The sequence below is a fragment of the Carassius carassius genome, chromosome 44 (assembly GCF_963082965.1).
Source record: "Carassius carassius chromosome 44, fCarCar2.1, whole genome shotgun sequence".
Taxonomy (NCBI): domain Eukaryota; kingdom Metazoa; phylum Chordata; class Actinopteri; order Cypriniformes; family Cyprinidae; genus Carassius; species Carassius carassius.
This window is the reverse complement of record NC_081798.1, coordinates 3,130,428-3,151,998: the sequence shown is the minus strand read 5'-3', so window position 1 is coordinate 3,151,998 and position 21,571 is coordinate 3,130,428. Positions and strand designations below refer to the sequence as shown.

General features: G+C 36.7%; 1 protein-coding gene across 1 annotated transcript; it reads left to right on the top strand.

Annotated features, from left to right (window-relative positions):
* Window positions 1-615: 615 nt before the first annotated feature.
* LOC132126189 (trafficking kinesin-binding protein 1-like) lies at window positions 616-19,809 on the top strand. The gene is made up of 16 exons (XM_059537323.1): window positions 616-623; window positions 666-910; window positions 2,407-2,601; window positions 10,893-10,969; window positions 11,082-11,198; window positions 11,445-11,536; window positions 11,645-11,753; window positions 11,847-11,925; window positions 12,020-12,150; window positions 12,235-12,309; window positions 12,407-12,618; window positions 13,567-13,782; window positions 13,876-14,195; window positions 16,218-16,412; window positions 17,028-17,130; window positions 18,441-19,809. The coding sequence occupies exons 1-16, from the start codon at window positions 616-618 to the stop codon at window positions 18,790-18,792; spliced, it is 2,526 nt and encodes an 841-aa protein (XP_059393306.1). The 3' UTR covers window positions 18,793-19,809.
* The last annotated feature ends 1,762 nt before the right edge of the window (window positions 19,810-21,571 follow it).

Below are 21,571 nucleotides of genomic sequence, written 5' to 3'. Positions count from 1 at the left end.
AAATCTTATCAGCTGTACGCATGTTAAAATGAGGCTTATCTTTTTCCAGAGACTGTGAAAATTTGTCTTAGTCTAGTTCTGATTCATGATTTATTTTTAGAGGCGTTTTTTCTCAAGTGTTTTTGTTATTTAACAATTTCTTTGCAGAAAAATGGCAGCACATTCAATTTTAAATGATTATAAATTAGAATTTTTTTTTTTAATTTCCTTATTTTATTTCTAGAAGTGCATTTTTCCTATTTTGATTTATTCCTAGAAGTACAAGTCTCTAGTTCATTTCTATTGGATGTTCTGGAAAGCTATGACAAAACAACAGTAACCAAAAGAGCATGAGCTTACCAAAGGCTCATTTAATACTGACATTAGATATTTAATACTGGATCTGACGGACATTTTCACTGGAATACATTAAGCTGTAGTTACAGTACGTGAGGGCCTATCTAGTTACACATCAGAAGGACAATACAATCAATGGCCTGTTTTCAGATGCTTTCTTGAGCATCATTGTGTTTATACATCTTTTGATAGAGGAGTACACAAAAAGCTCTTTTCTTACATTCAGTTTGTTAATATCAGTGTGCATCACTCTCTTTCTTTCTGTCCCGGTTAGGTCACATGAGGACGTGTGTCTGTCTGTTCTCTGATCCAGCATCAGTCTGCTGAAGGCCTCAAGCATTCATCACCCTGAAACCCAGCAGGCCTTTCACACTGTCCCACTCCTCTGATTTTGCCTCTTCTCCTCCTGCGTGCCTCTCTCAGCCCTTCCTGGAGACCCCAGGGCCACTCATCCCTAATGGAGAGCAGGGAGAGGGATGCGGGACCCTCGTTCAGGAGATCTGCCTCACTCCTGGGAACCTGAGGGAGGATCGTCCACAGGCACAGGCCTTCCATGATGTCTCTACTCTCACAGGTACAGAAAATGCTTTTGTTGGTGTGCGATTGTTGAGCTTGTCAATATACTAATGTACTTTTAGCAGATACACTCCTGTTCGAAAGTTTGAGATCAATATGATTTTTGTTGAACAAACTTTTTAATTAGCGAGGATGCGTCAGATTGTTTAAAAGTGACCGCAACGACATTTAAAATGTTACAAAAGATTTCTATTTCAAATAAATGCTGCTCTTTTGAACTTATTGCTGATAAGAAATAAATCTTGAGCAACAAATCAGAATAAAAAAGTGATTTCTGAAGGATCATGTGACACTGAAGACTGGAGTCCCTAGTGAAAGATAAATATACTAAAATGTATTTGAAATACATTTATTTCATGACAAGTATACTACAAAAACTGACTGTTAGTATACTAAATTGGTATACTTAAAGTCTGCTAAACTGGAACAACTGATTTTGTGCTCAATGTACTTTAATTGTGCTGAGGTAGTGCTGAAGTCCAGCTAAAGATAAAAGTATATTTGATCGGGCTAAAGTGGAATTGTTGCAAGTATACTTCAGGTATACTTTATATAGCTTGCTTTTGAAGACTGATATCATTAAAACACATTTTAGGCTTAATATAACACAAGTATTACTCTAAATCAAGTGTAAATATAATTATTTCTTGAGCAATATGTCAATAAATGTGTTATTAGATTTGAACTATACTTTGTTTGAAAAAAATATCTATTTATTACCAGGGAACCTTTATTGTAATATGAAAACCCATTCACTGCTATTATTAAGCTTGAAAGAGGCAGGACATTTTTTTAATATAACTCTTTCTAATATAACTTCTTATTTTTTGGTGAACTATCCCTTAAAGCTGCAGTGTATATCAATTGGGGACAAAAAATACTGGTAACTCCTCTTGGATTAAGATATTTTTGTTCAATTAAATGCTCTCTAGAGTCTATACTAATCCAAACAGTACTTTATGCTCGTTCTCAAACATCAGGTGGTAGGTTTGAGGTTTTTGTATTTTAAACTGCCCAAATTTGTGAGGCGAGGTCACACATTGTTACACAATGTTACACATTGAAAATGTGCAGGAAAGCTGGAACAAACCGTTATCTAAGGAAGTACCTAAATGAATGTGCACTGTTTTTTTTTTATTATACTCCATCCTAAAAGCTCAGAATGTGTGCTGTAGCTTTATTAATAGCATTCAACTCTCAAATATGATTTTAAATCATCTTTCGCAGCTACCAGTAATTTTACTGATCGACTAATAATATTAATCTGGCTTTTTAAGACACCTTGTATATCATACTGGAGCTGCTGCTGAATTAATGTTCACACTGAAATTTTAATTTCTCAGTCAGGACACAGGAGCATTGTATGTGTATTTTTTTATTACGTCAATGAATTTGAGCTTCTAAATGATGCAACTTGATCATTTCTGTAGATACTTTCAGATCTTGTTAATGTTGAATGGGCAGTGAATGCTTCTTTCTGTCTGTCACACACAGACCTGTGCTCCAGTGTGGACCTGCCAGAGGTGGAGATTGTCAGCTTGCTCACAGAAGAATTGCCCAAATACACTCTGCGGGCGGACCATGTGTTTGGGTACGAGCATGACGACTGGCTGCACACACCTCTGCTGCCACCAGAGAACGCTCTTGAACTCACACAGGAGCAGATCGACCAGACACTCAAGTACTTCTGTGAGTCCACACCGTTCTATTTTACTAGATACTGCTTTGCCTTTTCTGTCAAATCCAATGATTTTAAAACTGCAAAAGCATGATAGTGAAATATATATAATTGTGTGGAAATACATACACTAAAGGTGGACTATGGCATGTACACTTCAGGTACACTTTAAATATTTTGCATTTAAAGACCGATATTATTCAAAGTATTTTGTATTGTATTTTAAATATAATACTTTTTCACTTAGTACGTTAGTAGATGAGTTTACCTGTTTCATATGATGACGTTTCTCATTTAGACACTTGTTAAAAGGTTTACAAAATTGTAAGTGGGGTATGTTTTTTTATTCTGTAGAATAAAACGTGAAAATGTTTTTAGCTGAAACATAACCACAGACCAGGCGTTTAACCAAAAACCAATACTCTTAAGGACAATGGTTTCGGAGGTCCTAAAATGCTAACTTGGTCTACAAACATAATTCATCCCTGCATCAGTCTTTTAAAGCTGGTCATTTAATTTAGGAAGCTACATGTATCATATCAAATAAAAGTTTTTATGAAAACATGTGGTAGTACAGCCTGGCTTTACCAGTTACAGGCTCGAGTGGCACTGCTGACCCCGCCATAGAGTACTGCTGTAATCCCAGCTACTTCCCTTCTTCTTGTTGCACAGATGTAAATGCCATCAAGAGGATTAGCTCCTCGCTGCTTAAGGATAATGAGACAAGGATAATGCTGTTCTCAGTGGCTTCTCTCGATGGCCTGGAAAGACAGTCAGCCGCTCTGACGTTTACACCAGCACTGCAGTATCTGTCTGTTGATCAGATTGGCTGAATTTAGGTCACTGCAGTTTGGGAGTGTGTTTATGGATTCTCTAATAGGTGTTTCTTGAGATTTAAGGTGATTTGGTTCAAAAACATTTTTGTTATGCTGGTTGAAAAAGTCTCTTTACACCCCGATAGCAATTACTCCGTTAAATGGTCTAAATGTATTTATAGGCATAGGGGTTATGGCAGGCGAAGGACCATAAAGTGTTTGACCAATCATATTCATCGGTCCGAGGGCTTCAATAGGCTGTCCTAACTGGTCATTGTATGTATTTGCACACCTGGTAGCCTCTTAGAAATCGTTTACTGTACCTTTAACAGGATTGCAAAAAAACGAACAAACAGTCATTAAAGTTTGTTTCATGGCTGTGATTTTGTGGCATCATAAAACTATCAATGACTGACCACAAAAACATGCTCGACTAAATAGAGGCAGTAACTTACAGAAGACATACACTGAAGACATACACTGACTATACTGTTCAAAGAGTGTCATTTTTTTTATTAATAAAACTGTCACTTTATATAGAGATTAGTACTTTCATTTGGCAAGGATGCATTAAACGGATCAAAAGTTACATTCAAGAAATGTATAATGTTACAAAATATGAAAATGTTGTCCTTTTAAACTTTCTAATTAATAAATAAATGATCACAGTATTCACAAAAATGTTAAGCAGCACATCTGTTTTTCGACACTGATAATAGTAAATGTTTCGTGAGCAGCAAATCAGCAGAAGCATTTCTGAATGCTCATGTGACACTGAAGACTGGAGTAATGATGCTGAAAATCCATCACATAAATATATTACCATTTAAAAAGATATCAAATAGAAAATAAATGTAAAAAAAAATTATAATATTATAACTGGGATTTCTGATCAGATGAATGCAGCCTCGGTGAGACTTCTTTCAAAAACATATGTAAAACATTTGACTGACCCCCCAAACATTTGAACGGCAATGTGATCAGCCAGTGTTTATTTTGCAGTTTTGAAGTCATGGAAAAAAGAAACAGATCACTGTGACTGCTCTGATTGATTTACGGTGGTGCTTATTTAGTTCTAATCCACTTGGCATGGAAACGTTCTCATACCTGCACTGATCTCTTTACGTGGACTGTAGCCCAAACACAGCTGTTATTTCTAGCCAACATCTACACTTCTAGTATGTTTTCATTGTCCGTCTTGTATCTCACTCTGCCTAGCCTTTTTGAGCTCTCACTGGAAGAAGTCCCAGTGTTTTGTATGTCAGATTTTAGCACATTGTGCCACATCATGTGGTGACGTGACCTGCAATTGAAACATTTAGTTCAATATTTTTTATAGAACCCTTCAGAATCTGGCTAGAAAGCAGTTGTGGCCCAAATTCTGAAAAAGAAAGACTAAAGACGTGCCTTTGAATTCAGTACATGGATGGAACCATGCATGATTTTGATTGTGCACAGATTAACTTGAATGCAAAAATGCTTTTGAACTGTAGGTCAGTCATCAGATTATGTGCAATTATTTTATACTGAAACAAACAATGTATTGACTTCTAAAGCATATAATGGTGCACACTCCTCCTGCATATATATATATATATATATATATATGCAGTTATATTTTAGCATTATTTATTTACTTTTATTAATGTTTAATTTTATTATTTTTTTTAAAGTTTTTTTTTAGTATATAAAACTTTATATACATTATAATTTATATACATTCATTTAAATTTTAGTTTATCATGTCCCTTATATTAGTTTTTATATATATATATATATATATATATATATATATATATATATATATATATATATATATATATATATATATATATATATTTCAATGTTTATTTTTATTGCAGTTTGAATATTTTTTGTGCTTTAACTCAATCTTATTTATTTCAGTTAGTTGCTAAGTAATTTTCATTGAAGTTTTCAACTAAAATGTATATTTTATTTCAGCTTTATTACAATGATCAAAAACAATTTTAATAGTTTTTGTTTTAATAAGAATAACAACACTGATATTGACAAAAATGCTATTTATATACTAATATTTAAAGTTTTATATTTCAAAAATTTTATTTTATATTGTATAAAACGTTTTAATAATATATAAAACAAAATTTTTCTGTTTCTATTTTATGTCATTCATGTATTTCTCGTATTTTTTCCTACAAAATATTTCTATATAGCTTTAATTATATTTTTTATAATTTTAGTAATTTAGCTTTTAAATAATATCAGTTAGTTGCCAAGGCAAAATTATTATTTTTTAAGTTTTCCAATAAATACTTCAGTCACTACTGATAAGCTACTACTAAATATTGTAGAAACTTAATTTTTTGTAAAGTCGCTTTGCAACGTGAAAAGCACTGTACAAATAAACTTGAATTGAATACTTAGATTTGATTTCATTGCAGTTTCATTTGCATTTTTCAAATAACAAAACTGATGTAGTGCTGTGTTTGTGGAAGTGTCTGTATGTTGTGCTGCAGCAGAATTATGACTTTAATCTGGAAGGTACCATATTGTGTTTGGGGGGGGGGGGGGTGTTCTATCTGCACAATAGCCTAAGCTGTTTTCGAATCAAATCAACAGAACTGACTCATAGATAAGCTTGATCTAAACCCCCAAATGACTACAGTAACACACAAATCCCTGGTCGTTCATCAATCTCCCTAAATTTCCCCTCAGCTGTCGTCCCCTCTCCTCCTCTCAGAGTTGATCTCCTCCTGTGGCTCAGAGCAGCCAGGTGAGTCCAAGCTGCCATCAGGCTTGAGCTGCAGTGACACACACTCTCAGAAGAGTCTGGGAGCTTACAGGAGCGTTAGTGAGCAGTGACTGGCAGCAGACAGACGGTGCGTGTCATAAATCAGCCTGGCACAGTCTGTGAAGAGAGAGAGAGAGAGACTCGAGACAGACCGCATTGCAGGGCAGACACACATAGCAGAGCTTGAGTTCAGAAATGGAGGTGTGGAGCAGTTTGGGAATGGATATGAGCGAAAGAGAAAGCAGCACCAGTCATGATGAAGATGATGAAGAACCAGAGGATGAAGAGGAACCCGACACTGAGGGACTGTGCAGGGAGCTGGTGCAAGGTAACAGAGAGAGAAGAGAGTTATTTGTAATGCTGTGAGGCAGGAGGAGAGAAAGCATGAAGTCAATCTTGAAGGTCTTTATTTGCAGCATGTCAGTAAATCCTCATTGTCATCTGCTGAAGAGGATGTTGGTACTGTTTCACCTCCAACAACCTTGTACTTGCATCATTTGTTTTTTTGTCATAATGATGGAATGATGGTTTTGACCTTGTTGAAGTGTATCTGTAAAATACAGAGTATAGATGGAGATATATGTATCTATATATTCCATGGTCTATCTGAATACTGGATTTTAATGAAATGTATTAATTTGGAATTAAATTATAAATATAAATAAAACTATATATGAAATGTTATTTATATATATATATATATACAGTACAGACCAAAAGTTTGGACACACCTTCTCATTCAAAGAGTTTTCTTTATTTTCATGAATATGAAAATTGTAGAGTCACACTGAAGGCATCAAGGGCTATTTGAGCAAGAAGGAGAGTGATCGGGTGCTGCGCCAGATGACCTGGCCTCCACAGTCACCGGACCTGAACCCAATCGAGATGGTTTAGGGGTGAGCTGGACCGCAGACAGAAGGCAAAAGGGCCAACAAGTGCTAAGCATCTCTCGGGGAACGCCTTCAAGACTGTTGGAAGACCATTTCAGGTGACTACCTCTTGAAGCTCATCAAGAGAATGCCAAGAGTGTGCAAAGCAGGAATCAAAGCAAAAGGTGGCTACTTTGAAGAACCTACAATATGACATATTTTCAGTTGTTTCACACTTTTATGTTATGTATATAATTCCATATATAATTCCACATGTGTTAATTCATAGTTTTGATTCCTTCAGTGTGACTCTACAATTTTCATAGTCATGAAAATAAAGAAAACTCTTTGAATGAGAAGGTGTGTCCAAACTTTTGGTCACGACTGTACATATATATATATATATATATATATATATATATATATATATATATATATATATATGTATGTGTATATATATATATATATATATATATATATATGTACAGTCGTGTCCAAAAGTTTTGAGAATTACATAAATATTGGAAATTGGAAAAGTTGCTGCTTAAGTTTTTATAATAGCAATTTGCATATACTCCAGAATGTTATGAAGAGTGATCAGATGAATTGCATAGTCCTTCTTTGCCATGAAAATTAACTTAATCCCAAAAAAACCTTTCCACTGCATTTCATTGCTGTCATTAAAGGACCTGCTGAGATCATTTCAGTAATCGTCTTGTTAACTCAGGTGAGAATGTTGACGAGCACAAGGCTGGAGATCATTATGTCAGGCTGATTGGGTTAGAATGGCAGACTTGACATGTTAAAAGGAGGGTGATGCTTGAAATCATTGTTCTTCCATTGTTAACCATGGTGACCTGCAAAGAAACGCGTGCAGCCATCATTGCGTTGCATAAAAATGGCTTCACAGGCAAGGATATTGTGGCTACTAAGATTGCACCTAAATCAACAATTTATAGGATCATCAAGAACTTCAAGGAAAGAGGTTCAATTCTTGTAAAGAAGGCTTCAGGGCGTCCAAGAAAGTCCAGCAAGCGCCAGGATCGTCTCCTAAAGAGGATTCAGCTGCGGGATCGGAGTGCCACCAGTGCAGAGCTTGCTCAGGAATGGCAGCAGGCCGGTGTGAGCGCATCTGCACGCACAGTGAGGACAAGACTTCTGGAAGATGGCCTGGTGTCAAGAAGGGCAGCAAAGAAGCCACTTCTCTCCAAAAAAACATCAGGGACAGATTGATCTTCTGCAGAAAATATAGTGAATGGACTGCTGAGGACTGGGGCAAAGTCATATTCTCAGACGAAGCCCCTTTCTGATTGTTTGGGGCATCTGGAAAAAGGCTTGTCCAGAGAAGAAAAGGTGAGCGCTACGATCAGTCCTGTGTCATGCCAACAGTAAAGCATCCTGACACCATTCATGTGTGGGGTTGCTTCTCATCCAAGGGAGTGGGCTCATTCACAATTCTGCCCAAAAGCACAGCCATGAATAAAGAATGGTACCAAAACACCCTCCAACAGCAACTTCTTCCAACAACAGTTTGGTGAAGAACAATGCATTTTCCAGCACGATGGAGCACCGTGCCATAAGGCAAAAGTGATAACTAAGTGGCTCGGGGACCAGAATGTTGAAATTTTGGGTCCATGGCCTGGAAACTCCCCAGATCTTAATCCCATTGAGAACTTGTGGTCAATCCTCAAGAGGCGGGTGGACAAACAAAAACCCACTAATTCTGACAAACTCCAAGAAGTGATTATGAAAGAATGGGTTGCTATCAGTCAGGATTTGGCGCAGAAGTTGATTGAGAGCATGCCCAGTCGAATTGCAGAGGTCCTGAAAAAGAAGGGCTAACACTGCAAATACTGACTCTTTGCGTAAATGTCATGTAATTGTCGATAAAACCTTTGAAACGTATGAAGTGCTTGTAATTATATTTCAGTACATCACAGAAACAACTGAAACAAAGATCTAAAAGCAGTTTAGCAGCAAACTTTTTGAAAACTAATATTTATGTGTGTGTGTTAACATGAAATATAATTATACTATGTGTATAGTCAAGGTCATTTGTTTGTTTCAACAAATTATGTACTATTTCTGTATCTAGTTTGTATTTTAATCAAAAATAATAATCTTTCCTTTCCTTTTTGGTCCACTGAAGGATATTGGATTCATTGCATGTCTTTCCACGAGAGCTAAATGACTTTGATCTGTCCAGGACTTTATCAGAAGTATCAGAAGCTCAGTACAGTTTCACGTAGTACAGTCTACTGTCTTACTGTCCTTAATTCTCTCAGTGACGTAAATCACAGCAGAACTGAACTCCTTTCGGGCCAGGTGAGCAGATTTAGCTGTGGCTCTGTCACTGGCCAGGAATGAATGAAAGGACACATGCTGACACTAATAGTTGTGTAGTTAAAGTAAACAAAAATGACAGTTTCAGTTTCTGAATGTCTTGAGCTTCATTGGTTTCCTGTCCTCGGTAGGCAAAACACTGTGGTTTGCGCAAACCATGATTGTCTTCATTCCAAGCGAACCTGTATTTAATTAAATTTGGATTGTGTTTTTTTTTTTGTTTTCTTATTTTCTTTTAATAATGTTCTTGATAGTTTTCAAAATACTTTAGAGTTTCATTAGACACACATTCAACAACAAAAGATTTTCAAAACATCAAAAGGATCGTTTGATTTGCTCTCCAGGATATGTACAATAATATCGTCGTTGCGTTAATTTTTTTTGCCTTTAGTGTCTTTAGTGTAGAAGTTTAGAGCTTTATTAATGTCTCTGCAGAGCTAAGCTGTCATTTTCAGAGCTGGGAACCGCTGCCAAGCTCTTATTTTAGCAAAGTCAAACACGTCTCATACCAGCTGAAATTTGATTACGCCTCGGGGAAAGGCAAGAACCAACCAAGTGAAAATACCTGTGCTGAAAACAGCAGAAAAATATAATGTACTTCTGTAGAGGGTTGTGCTGTGCACATATTATTGAAAAAATGGAACAGAAAGCAGTAAATTTGACAGTCAGGCCATAACTGAATGTCATTAAGTACATTTATTTTAATTTTTATATTTTGCTTTCTTTCCTTTAAATGTAACTGATAAAAATAGAATAAAACAACAACAACAACAACTAAATCGTAATTTTATTAGGTTCGATTCATATATGTATTTATAGTTAATAGTATTATATTTCAAAAAATATTAATGTACCCTCTGATCTGAAAAGCTATTCATATTCTGCAAAAATTTTGATCAGCTCTTGTTTTATTTTATAATAAAAGTCTCTAGAGATTTGTCAAACAACACACAGAAGAAATTACTTTTGTTTACATTTATAGAATAAGATGTGTAAAATAAATTATATTTATTTTAATGGATTATGTATTTTAGAATTTTTATTTATATTTAATTAACTGTTTCATATTGTAATAATTTTTGATAAAAGAAAAGTGTACCCCCTGCAGCATGGTCTCTCTGGTGCGGATCACTGATCTGGAAGGTGTTTGTAAATCCAGGCCTGAGCAGTATTTATGAGTAGGGATGAAAATGAGAGAATTAACCCTTAATGAGGATCAGGCTGCTAAGAGGCTTTTGTTCTTGAATGCAGAGGTCTCTGTTTAACTGTCTAGTCATGGCTGGATCACATTGACTCTACAGGGCTGTATAATGCATTTCTGCACAGATCACACTTGTATAAGTGGTGCTTGATCAGAGGAGTTGTTTTTTGGACCAATACAGTGACATTATTCTGAAATCTACTTCCATTTTTATTAGATTTTGTTTCATGAACCCTTTAGCCAACTTTCAACAGCCTCTCTGTCACGTCCATCCTTTCAGTATCTTTTTTTCTCTCCGCAGTGCTGTGCTCAGAGAGAGTTGGTCAAATCACAAAGACGTATCATGACATTGAGGCAGTTACACATCTGCTTGAGGAGGTGAGAGACTATTCCAAACCAACTAGTTAGTATAAGTGAAGCCACGGTCCTTCCATTGATGCCTCAGTGATGACATAATAAAAGTCCTGCACATGCTCGTCTACCTCCGCAGAAAGAGCGTGATCTGGAATTGGCAGCCCGGATTGGCCAGTCACTGCTTAAGCAGAATAAAGCCCTGACTGAGCGCAATAAACTACTGGATGAACATCTGGAAATCACCAAGGAAGAGGTGATTATTGCTAAAAGAAAATGTTTTAGATGTTTAACCCTATCTATCTATCTATCTGTCTATCTGTCTATCTGTCTGTCTGTCTGTCTGTCTGTCTACCATTTGAATTAAAAACGTTGAAAAATATTATGCATATACTGTATATAGTTTAGTAACAGTGTCCTTCTTAATGCTGTAAAAGATGTTGATGCACTCAGAGTCTTGTTTTATATGATGCTAACACTGACTCTGGGTCTGTTCTTACAGATTGCCCAGCTGCGTCATGAGCTCTCCATGAGAGACGATCTCCTGCACTTCTATGCAGGCACTGAAGATATAGAGCATTCCTCAGAAACACTGTGAGTTACACACACACACACACACACACACACACACACACACACACACACACACAGTGATCAACTACTCAATTCTGCCATACTGATAAGTGTTTTATCCTCCTTTAGACTAATACAGAGTGATTCGTCCTCATCTCTCAGCAACTATATCAATTACGACTTGCTTCAGCATAAACTCAAGGGTTTAGAAGAGGAGAACGTTAAACTGCGCACAGAGGTGTGTTTAAATGCATGCCTGCATTCACAAAAAATATCAAAATGCTGTGCTACAGCAAGTTTCATGTTTTCACACCCATCACTCTCTTTTTAGGCTAACGAGTTAACATTTGAGACCAACAATTATGAGGAACAAGAGCAACAGCTTATGATGGTGTTTGTGGACGAGCTCTGTGAGTAAATCACCCATGATGCCCTTCTTTAAGTATTACAAATAAGTTTTTGTGATAACTGACTAAAGTGTCCTCTGCTTTTTTCTCTCACCAGCTACAGCAAATAAACAGGTCGGATCTCTGTCAGAAGAATTAGCCCGGAAGGTGGAAGATTCGTTTAGACAACAAGAGGAGATTAGTTCCCTCCTGGGACAGATTGTCGACCTGGAGCAGCGATGCAAAGGGGTTAGACACAAACATATGCATGCTTTTAGCATTTAGAGAGTACATTTTTATAAACAAATACATCAAATTTGCTTCCAAATTCAGCTCACTGCTGAGAATGAGGAGTTGACGCAACATCTGAATGCTTCCCGGGAATCCCAGTCACAGCTTAAAACAGAGGTACAATCCTCACAATGTCACACCATGCCTCCTTTTCAATAAATGGCTTTGTGCTTGGAGTGCCAATTGCTGGTGTTCTGTCTCCCTCTGGTGGCAGCTGAAGGAACTGCAGGAGAGGTACTCAGAATGTGAGGACATGCTCCATGAGGCCAGAGAGGACAGTAAGAACCTGCGCAATAAGAGTCTGCCCAATAGCACCGTGCAGCGTTACAGCACCCTGGCAGCGGTCGTCCCAATGGATTCACTCGCTGCTGAGATCGAAGGAACCTTCCGGAAAGGCCTAGACAGCCCAGCACCCACTGAATACAAGTACAGTTAACAGCTGTTCATATACTGCATTTTTATAAATGTAATGTGCATTTTTGTTTTGTTTAACATAAAAAATATCTAAAGATCTATAAAACTGAGATCAAAATATCTGTAAAAATATATATATATTTACAATACATTTAAAAATACATTGTGTAAGATTTTCAGAAGGATATACTGTATAGAACTGATCAAAAGTTTGAGATGAGTTAGTTTTTTGTCTTGAAAAGAAATTAACATTTTATTAGGCAAGAACACATTACGTTATTGTAAAAAAATAACAGTAAAGATAATTATAATATTATAAACGTTTTCTGCTTCAAATAAATCCTTTTCTTTTAAAATTTCTGTTGATCAAAGGATAAAAAAAAACACAATTTCAAAAGAAAATTAAGCAGCACCACTGTTTTGAATATTGATAATAATAAGAAATGTCTTTAGCATTGAATCAGAACATGGATGATTTCTGTAGGTTTGCGGCTTTGCCATCACAAAAATAAAAAGTACTTTTTAAAATATACTAAAATAGAAAAGGTATTTTACTTTGTAGTGATATTTTACAATATTATTGTTTTACTGTGTTTTATCAAATAAATACAGCCTTGGTGAGCATAAGAAATAAAACTTCTATCATAAACATCAGAAAATCTTACTGACCCCAAACTTTTGCTCTAAAATATATTTTGAATTTATTTATATTGTAGTATTTTATAGAAAAAATCTTCCATTCTTAAATGATTATTATACATAATTTTGAAATTTCAAGCAGCCTGAACATTTAGATATTTTACTGGGGAACAAAACAAAAATACAGAATTGTTTTTTTTTTGCAGTATATTCAAAGTCTAACTAACATGTTTCGTATATAATGAATATACATTTGAATGTTAATGTACTATATAACCTAGGACTGCAACATGACATGTTTGTCATGAATTCTCTGTGCAGGAATCATCCGTTGCGTGTGTTTGAGACCGTGAAAGTGGCCAATCAGGGGGCTCGGCTACGTTCCCAGATTCTGTCTGCGCATGTCCCGGGTTCGAGCCCTACATCATTACACTCTAGTCGAATCAGTACTCCACAGACCAGTTATTATGAATCAGACAATATTAGTGTCAACATGGAGGATAAGCACTCCTCTCAGACGCACACACAAGATCATGGGTCAGTGTCTGTTCATTTCTAACTTTTCACAAAAATGAATGACTATTAATAATGAAACGATTAACAACGAATAATAACATATTTCCTGCACAGGTTACTGGAGTTGAAGCGTTTGGGCCAGCCAGGTACGCCAGGTGGGCAGGATTTGGAGGAAGCGCTCCGGTCTCTCTCGGAGCGGCAGGAGAGCCACACGTCAGAGCGGCCGTTCTTCGAGGTGGAGAGAGAAAGGAAACTGAGTGCCCTGCAGAGTGGAAGCAGTGGCAGTGGTGGCAGCTCCAGTGGCTTCCTGACGCCTAGTGGCAGCATCGCATCCACAGGAACCAACTACTCCGGCACCTCCACACATTCCTCCAGCACAGGCTCCTCCCGCTCCTATCTGCCTGAACGGCTGCAGATAGTCAAGCCGCTGGAGGGTCAGTAGATGCACACACACACACACACACACACACACACACACACGTAGCTTAATACAAGTCATGACAGAGGGACATTTAGATCAACTCTAAAACTAGGGCTGTTCAAACTAGTGCTTGACCGACATATCGGCCGATATTTGGTATTTCTTTTTTTATCGGCATCAGCTGTCAAAAAACCAATGAAAGCGCATGCATATTCTTAAGCCAATTATTATTAATAAGCTGAAAACTCACCTGGTCATGTAAATGCGGTAACCTGTTTTCTTTTATTGGAGTAAGGTCAAAAATGGCTTGATCATAAACCGGTAGTTATTCGCGTCTTACCTCGATTTCACATGGCATGTAAACGCAATAACCTGCTTTCTGTTGGCTTATTGAAGTGCGCATGTGTTATAAGTGACATGGACGCATCATTAGTGCAGATTTAACCTAATCTAGACCGAGCAAACGCCTTGCAGGAAACAAAGAAGAAAATGTATCACAAAATGTTCCCGTGCAGCAGAAGTAGAAGTGGTTCAGTCACAATATGTTTATAACTGCATGAGAGGATAAATACAAGCTGTAAGTTTACCGACATGTTGCAAGCTGAAATTAACATCACAACTGACAAATCTATGGAGTCAGATACGCAAATGATTATAGGGAAATGACCTGATTTATTAATGGAGTCATGAAAACGCAGCTTACTTGCGTTGTCAGGTTACTGATGTGCATGTAAATAGGGAAAACTGGTTATTTTAATAAGCTGATATTTGTGAGTTATCAGCTTAAAGGTGTGCATGTAAACGTGCTCAATATCGGTCGACCACTAGTTCAAACCACAAAATACAAGTTTTAAAATAAAAATAACATTTTAGGGGAGTTGCACAACATTACAACCTAAATTGCCATGTCATATAAAGAAGGGATATTTTATTTACGTTTGCCAAGTCATGCAAGGATCTTCTCTATGATATCATTTCCTGGTTTATGTAACTTCCTATCAATGTTACAACATATTTTCCTATCATATTTCTGAATTTTTGGTGAATGAAAATTTTTCCAATATTATTCCTGTAAAGCCAGATATATGAAATAATGTTTCAGTTATTGAACCTTTAGAAAAATAAAATAAGAAGATTTGTTTTTAGTCAAGTATCATATTTAATACATCAGGCTTTAATGACTCGTATAGTATAATATATAGGAGAATATGGAGCTCAGTTTTATTCATTGGCCCAAACTGAGCACAAATATGCAATTTAATGCAGTTGCTGATATTTATATGGTCAAAAGGTTAAATGAAATTCTGATAGCTTGTATTTTAAATACTTGAGGTCTTTATAACAATATAAAATCCATGTTAATATCAGTTGTACCTCTGTATCTCCCAATAATATGATTGATATTTATATTCTTAGTTTTATGATCAAAGCTCTGTAGTTTTAATTGTGGGGGCGAAACATATAATTCAATTCAATACAATTATGAGATGAGAGATGAACAAATAAATGTTCATCAAAAGCCTGATGTATCATATTTAACTCTTATAAAAAATGATATATGGATAATCAAGTAAACCTAAGTTTCTGCAGTCAATTAACTTTCATCATAAAATATTAATAAGAATAGGTAAGAAAGTTATTTCACAATGCCTGAAAATACCTTTTCCTCTTCAGCATGTATATCAGTTAGAAAGTGAGTATACAGAAGTTATTCTTACATTTACATTATAAAAATCAGTAAAGATTTGCAGCAAAAAGACAACCTTAAAACATTTTTAGAATTACCCAAAAATGCATTTCACTTGCTAAAAAGTCTAAACTATTAGTCAGGGAACAGAATGCATATAGTAGACCATGCAAAACCTTGCTGATCATTTAGATGCCTTAGAAATGAGCATATCAAATATGATGCAGCAGGAAAGAGTGGATAAGCAGTTTCAAGTCAACTAAAAATCCTTATTAAACTTTTTTAGCCTAAATGGATTAAAAATAAAAGATCATTTTATTGACCGACTTCATCATTCGTTGTCCACAGGCTCAGTGACTTTGCACCAATGGCAGCAGCTGGCCAAGCCCAATCTGGGGGGCATCCTGCACCCACGGCCAGGTGTCCTCACCAAAGACTTCAGAGAGCTGGACGTGGACTTCCAACATGTCTACAGCCTCAACGACCTCGAGGAGGATGAGCCTGATCTCTCCAAATTCCCAAACCTCCTGCAGGGCACTGTGGGTAAGAGCCCATTCACCCACAGCAAAACACTTCCTTCTTAATTCTTCAGTTTGAAGAGGAATTTTTAAAGTGGTCAAAACACTTCAGATCCAAAAAGCTTTTAGTGTGTATATATATTCATACACATATATATTCTTTAACGTACCAATGTAGATTACTTACAGATTGTAGTCAGTTACCGATTAGAGATTACACGATGGAAATGTAGTTAGTAATGAAATTTTATGTAATGTGTTCTGAATACTTTTAGATTACTGGCTTGGTTTAAATTTACCATACTTATATAAAAAAGCAAAAAGTAAGAAAATACATTCAATTTTTCCTGTCATCCAAATGCATTAAACTTTACATTAAACCAGGGCTTTCCAAACTGGGCTTAATGTAAGCACATAAAATTTGTTATGCATAAAAAAGTTACTTTAATCTGATTATGAGGATTAGAAAAAGTAATATACTCTAATTACGAGTACTTGATTTTTGGAATCTGATTGTGTAATGTTACGTTACTACCCAGCTCTGCTTCGTAGGTATTAAAATGGTTTTAATCAGTGTAGTGCTGTAGGTACCTGTCGTGCATAGCTGAAATTTAGCATGTGTTTGTGTTTCCCCACACAGTCCCTTCATCCAGACTTAACACCCCTCAGACCTCACCCACACCTCCTACCACTAGCTGTCAGATCCTCCATCCCTCCGTCCTCCTCTCCTCCTTCTCCACCAGGTAAGACATGATCACCCTGGTGCCCACACAAGCTTATTATAAGACTGTCAATCATCCATCACAATACTCTTGTTTTTACTTTTATCGGGCATATGCATAAAACGAGACAGTTCTTACTACTTCTTACTACTTATCTATCATAGGATATAAATGTAAGACAAAAACCAATACAGGGGAACTCTTCCCCTCATGTCTTGGATTTTATGGGCATACAACTGAATTCTAGTCATGCAGTTCAGACTGATGTCTAACGTGTCAAATCAACAGCCATCATTTTTCCATTTAAAAACAATTTAAATTAAGCACTTGGAGGAATATCAGAAATGTCTGTATTTGTTCACAACTAACTTTTATCTTAATATTTAGTATTTCCTTGCTCATTTTTCCTCCTTCCATCTGTAACAGGAAGCGCTGGAACCTGTTCTTTGTACAGTTATAATATCGTCCTCCATAAAGTAAGACATGTCAGGCATGGTCTCTTTGAAGCCTTTACTAGGATGATCCCACTAACTTTATTTCTCTCTAACCTTAGGTTTCATTCATGAACAAACAAAACATCGTAGCATAACAGCATCAGGACATTATATTACTAATTCTGTCTTCTCTTCTGTACAGATTTAGGTTTAAGTGAGAAAGCCGCATGTGTCATGCATCACACATCACACTTTTCTGCTGAGGTTATGTTTTATTGGGGGGATATAATGTACAGTAGTAAGATCATTCTCAACAAATGCTGCTTATGAATTTGGTTTAATTCTCATAAAAAATTGGGTGTTAATTACTCATTAACATCTTCAAATTACTAATCTGGACTATTTTATATTTTATTTTCTATGATTGAAACATGGATTGGAACACCAGTGAAAAGTTGTCAATTAAAAATGATACGAATTTGAATTCATTTTACCCTTAAATATTTTATAAACAGAATCTTTTACATTTACCTTGAAAGTATTTTTTTTTTTTTTAAAAAAACAAAAAGAAATTACATTATCATTAAAACGTCATTGGTTTTCTCATTCTATAACCTTTCTTATGCAGGGTTTCATGAATATTTGAAATCTTGACTGAAATGTCATATTTTGAGAATGAATCACTAACACTAGACTGTGCATGTAACATTGAAGCCTTCTTTAAATGCTTTTAACCAGCTAGTGGAAGTCTCATCATTACATTCTTTTATTCATCAGAATGATCATACACTATATGCTGTGTGTTTCTAACTGAAAAAGCTTTCACTAACACTTGTGTTCTGGCCTGATTATTTCTGCCATGGTGTGACGCACACATCTTCCTTGTCCTCTCCTTAGCCTTCAGCCCCGCAATGCATCCGCGTGTGGGAGCCGTGAGCACGTGAGGACATCATCAGGCCTCCAGTTCATCTCTGGGTCCACATCCCACCTCCACCAGACCTCCTCCCTCGGTCTGCTACAGCTTGTATCAGAGCATGGCATCTCGGCTGCAATTCATCCCAACTGCCCTCTCATTCACAGAGCCACCGCATATTCAGAGGAAAGTAAACAAGAAAAAAGAGAAAAGCCACGGCAGGGAAACATTTTCAGCATCAGTCTTGTTGAAAAACTCAGAACGCTGAGCCTGTACAAAGTGGTTGCCAGAGGCTTTGTGGATTTTTGGTCGAAAAGAAATACCAGCCCCCCATGAAACACAAAAAGATGTTCACCATTAAAGGTGCTATTTTGTGCATCACCCTCATTGTGGCATGCAGCTAAACTTTTCCCATTTGTAATGGGACATTCAGAAAGCCAGATCAAGTTTTTATTTCTGTAGTGACTTCTGATTGGCACTAGGAATTTTACGTATGGACTGCACCTCAAAAGATTTCATTGTGAAGTCAAACACATCCGTGTTTATATCATCATTGTTGTTGTAGGGTGTTTGAAACATTCTTCAGAAGGGAATGGCTGTACATATGTTGACTTTTTAACATGTCCTCTTTCGTTGAGACTTTTGTCTGTCACTATCAGTCTTGAAATCACTGTTTATTGTTATGAGATTGTAGCAGCACTACAGAAAATTTCAGTATGTGGCCTCAATTTTTGCTTAATGCCAACCAAGCATTAGTATCAGTTCTGCGTTTTGCTTTCTGACAAAAGCATTTATAATAGCACTTTTCAGGGCATTCAAATCCCTTTTCTTAGGGAATGCAGGGTACATTATCTGAGGATATGTACTGTACCTGCAGTCTAAACACTGTAAGAATGAGAAGCTGTATTTATGATGGCTGTTGGTGGTCAATTTAGGGAACATTATACAGTCTTGTTGAGTGAATTGCAGTGATCTTGTCCTTTATTTTCACTGTGCTTTAATGCAAGAACACCTCATGTGATGGTACACCATGCACACACGTATGTCATGAAAATTGAATGCCACTGACACGTTTTCACTGTAATGTTTATGATTGTGTTTTTGCAAGAATCAGGGATGCAGTAATAAAGTTAAGTGCTCTAGAGCCGTGAATAGTAAATACACAATCGGGTAATTCTAACACTGAGGGAATATTGATTGAACACAGCTTTGTTTTCTCCTCTCCATCAACATCTTCCATTGTGTCTACTTCTGTCTGTCAAGCAAGTGAACAGAAATCTGGTCATCTGTATGTGGGAAAAGCCTTGTATGCATTTAAAATTTTCAAGGGGGCATGATAAGGTGTAGCCTAGAGCAGTGGTTTTCAACCTGTGCTCCGCGGCCCACTGGTATTGCAGGTGGGCCGCCAATTACTATTAAAAGAAATACTATTGTTAATATATAAGAAAATGTCTAAGTCATAACATAACATCATTTCATATATATAATTAAATAACAAAAAATAAATATTAAACTGTTACTATGCTTCCACTATTCGAGCTCGTTAATTGGTTTAAGAATAAACCACCAATTTATCTTAGATATTTTTGCTGCATATGCTACATAACAAATTCAAACATGCATAAATGGCTGTCGTGTTTCCCTTCTGACTGCTTGCTTCGGTGACTGTCTACCCGCTGCCGAGCTCTGCCTGGATCTGGTTTTCCCGTTTTGCTGAGCGGTGCCAGCCAGAGTTATTTTCTTTTCTGTTCATTTCCAGTCCATTCCAGTCCAGGGCTGTGCGATTAATAGAAATCGTCATAAAATCACGATTTGAGCGTGCGCGATTTCTAAATCGCTTTATAGCACGATTTTCCGCGGCCCTGACCTCCCGTAGTATGCTATCCGATCCAATCAGAATGCATTGCGCCTAGCGCGAGAACAGAACAGACTGGGCATATGTCTGTAACTCCAGGTTCACACACTGTCCGTGATGCGCCTTTTTTCCGGGCCCATGTTAACGGATCAGAGCGTTCACACTGCACGCGGTAAAAGGCTAGAGATAAAAACGTGCGAAAATAATTAATATCTAACACATGAGCATAGAGAGAGTTGTGAGCGCACAGGATGCAGTTTAAGTGAGAGGAGACACGTTTTAAGTGCGCACACTCTTTTCGCGCAGAGCAGCGTGTATCTGAGCAAGCACGTCTGGTTTTGTGACAGAGCAAAGGAAATCTGCGTGCGAACAGAGAGATTCGCGCTCGTGCATTATTTTAATGTGCTTTCGCGTTATATTTATGCGCTCTCGCTGCTGACATTTTGGAAATATGTTTCAAATTAATCCTGAATGCATTTATGACTGTAAAGGCATATCGGTGTGTGTCACAATCGCAAAATTGATCAAAGAAATCGCGATAGTTTTTTTTTGTCCATATCGCACAGCCCTAGTTCATTCAATAAATACAGTTAACAATCTAGCTTCTGAGTACTAAGTTATTAACCCAACAATAGCGGGGTCATTTCATTTTTTTTGGGCCGCGCAAACATATGTGTGTGGCGCGAGCTGAAAAAGGTTGGGAACCACTGGCCTAGAGTATTTAATGATCTAAAGTCACAGACAAAATGGTTATTTAAAAAGTAATATATTTAAATCAAAATGTCTACCTGAAATACCACTCTGTGTAAAACACAATGCCTGGTCGCCATTTTTGTAGAATATGTAGCCTAAAGTGCATAAACAATTATGTAAGTTTTTGTTCATTTACACAAAGATGAGAGGCTAAAAGGTATTTTTACATTAGAACAATGTTTAGACACTTAGCTTCACATAAAAGCCCGTGAGTTCACAAGTAGCCACTGATATTGTGCAATGCAATAAAGATTTCAGTGTATTTTTGACTTATGTTTTTATTTGTGCTTATGTGTAGACTGTTTCTATTTACGCTGACAGCTTTAACAGCTAAGAGTATCTACCTCATTTTTCTACATTTTTTTTTTTTTTTTGTGAATGTGCAAGACTTCCAGTTTATCAGCCACGTAGTAAATAAAGAGAAGAATAGAAACTCAAGTGTCGTAAAAACTGTTGTGTTCATAATTAAGACAATACATAAAAAATCATATGATGTTTGCAATATCA

Coding starts and splice junctions, on each gene's coding strand:
- LOC132126189 (XM_059537323.1), top strand. Junction 2,602..10,892: donor CCAGACACTCAAGTACTTCT/GTGAGTCCACAC, acceptor TTCTCTCCGCAG/TGCTGTGCTCAGAGAGAGTT. Junction 11,199..11,444: donor TGGAAATCACCAAGGAAGAG/GTGATTATTGCT, acceptor CTGTTCTTACAG/ATTGCCCAGCTGCGTCATGA.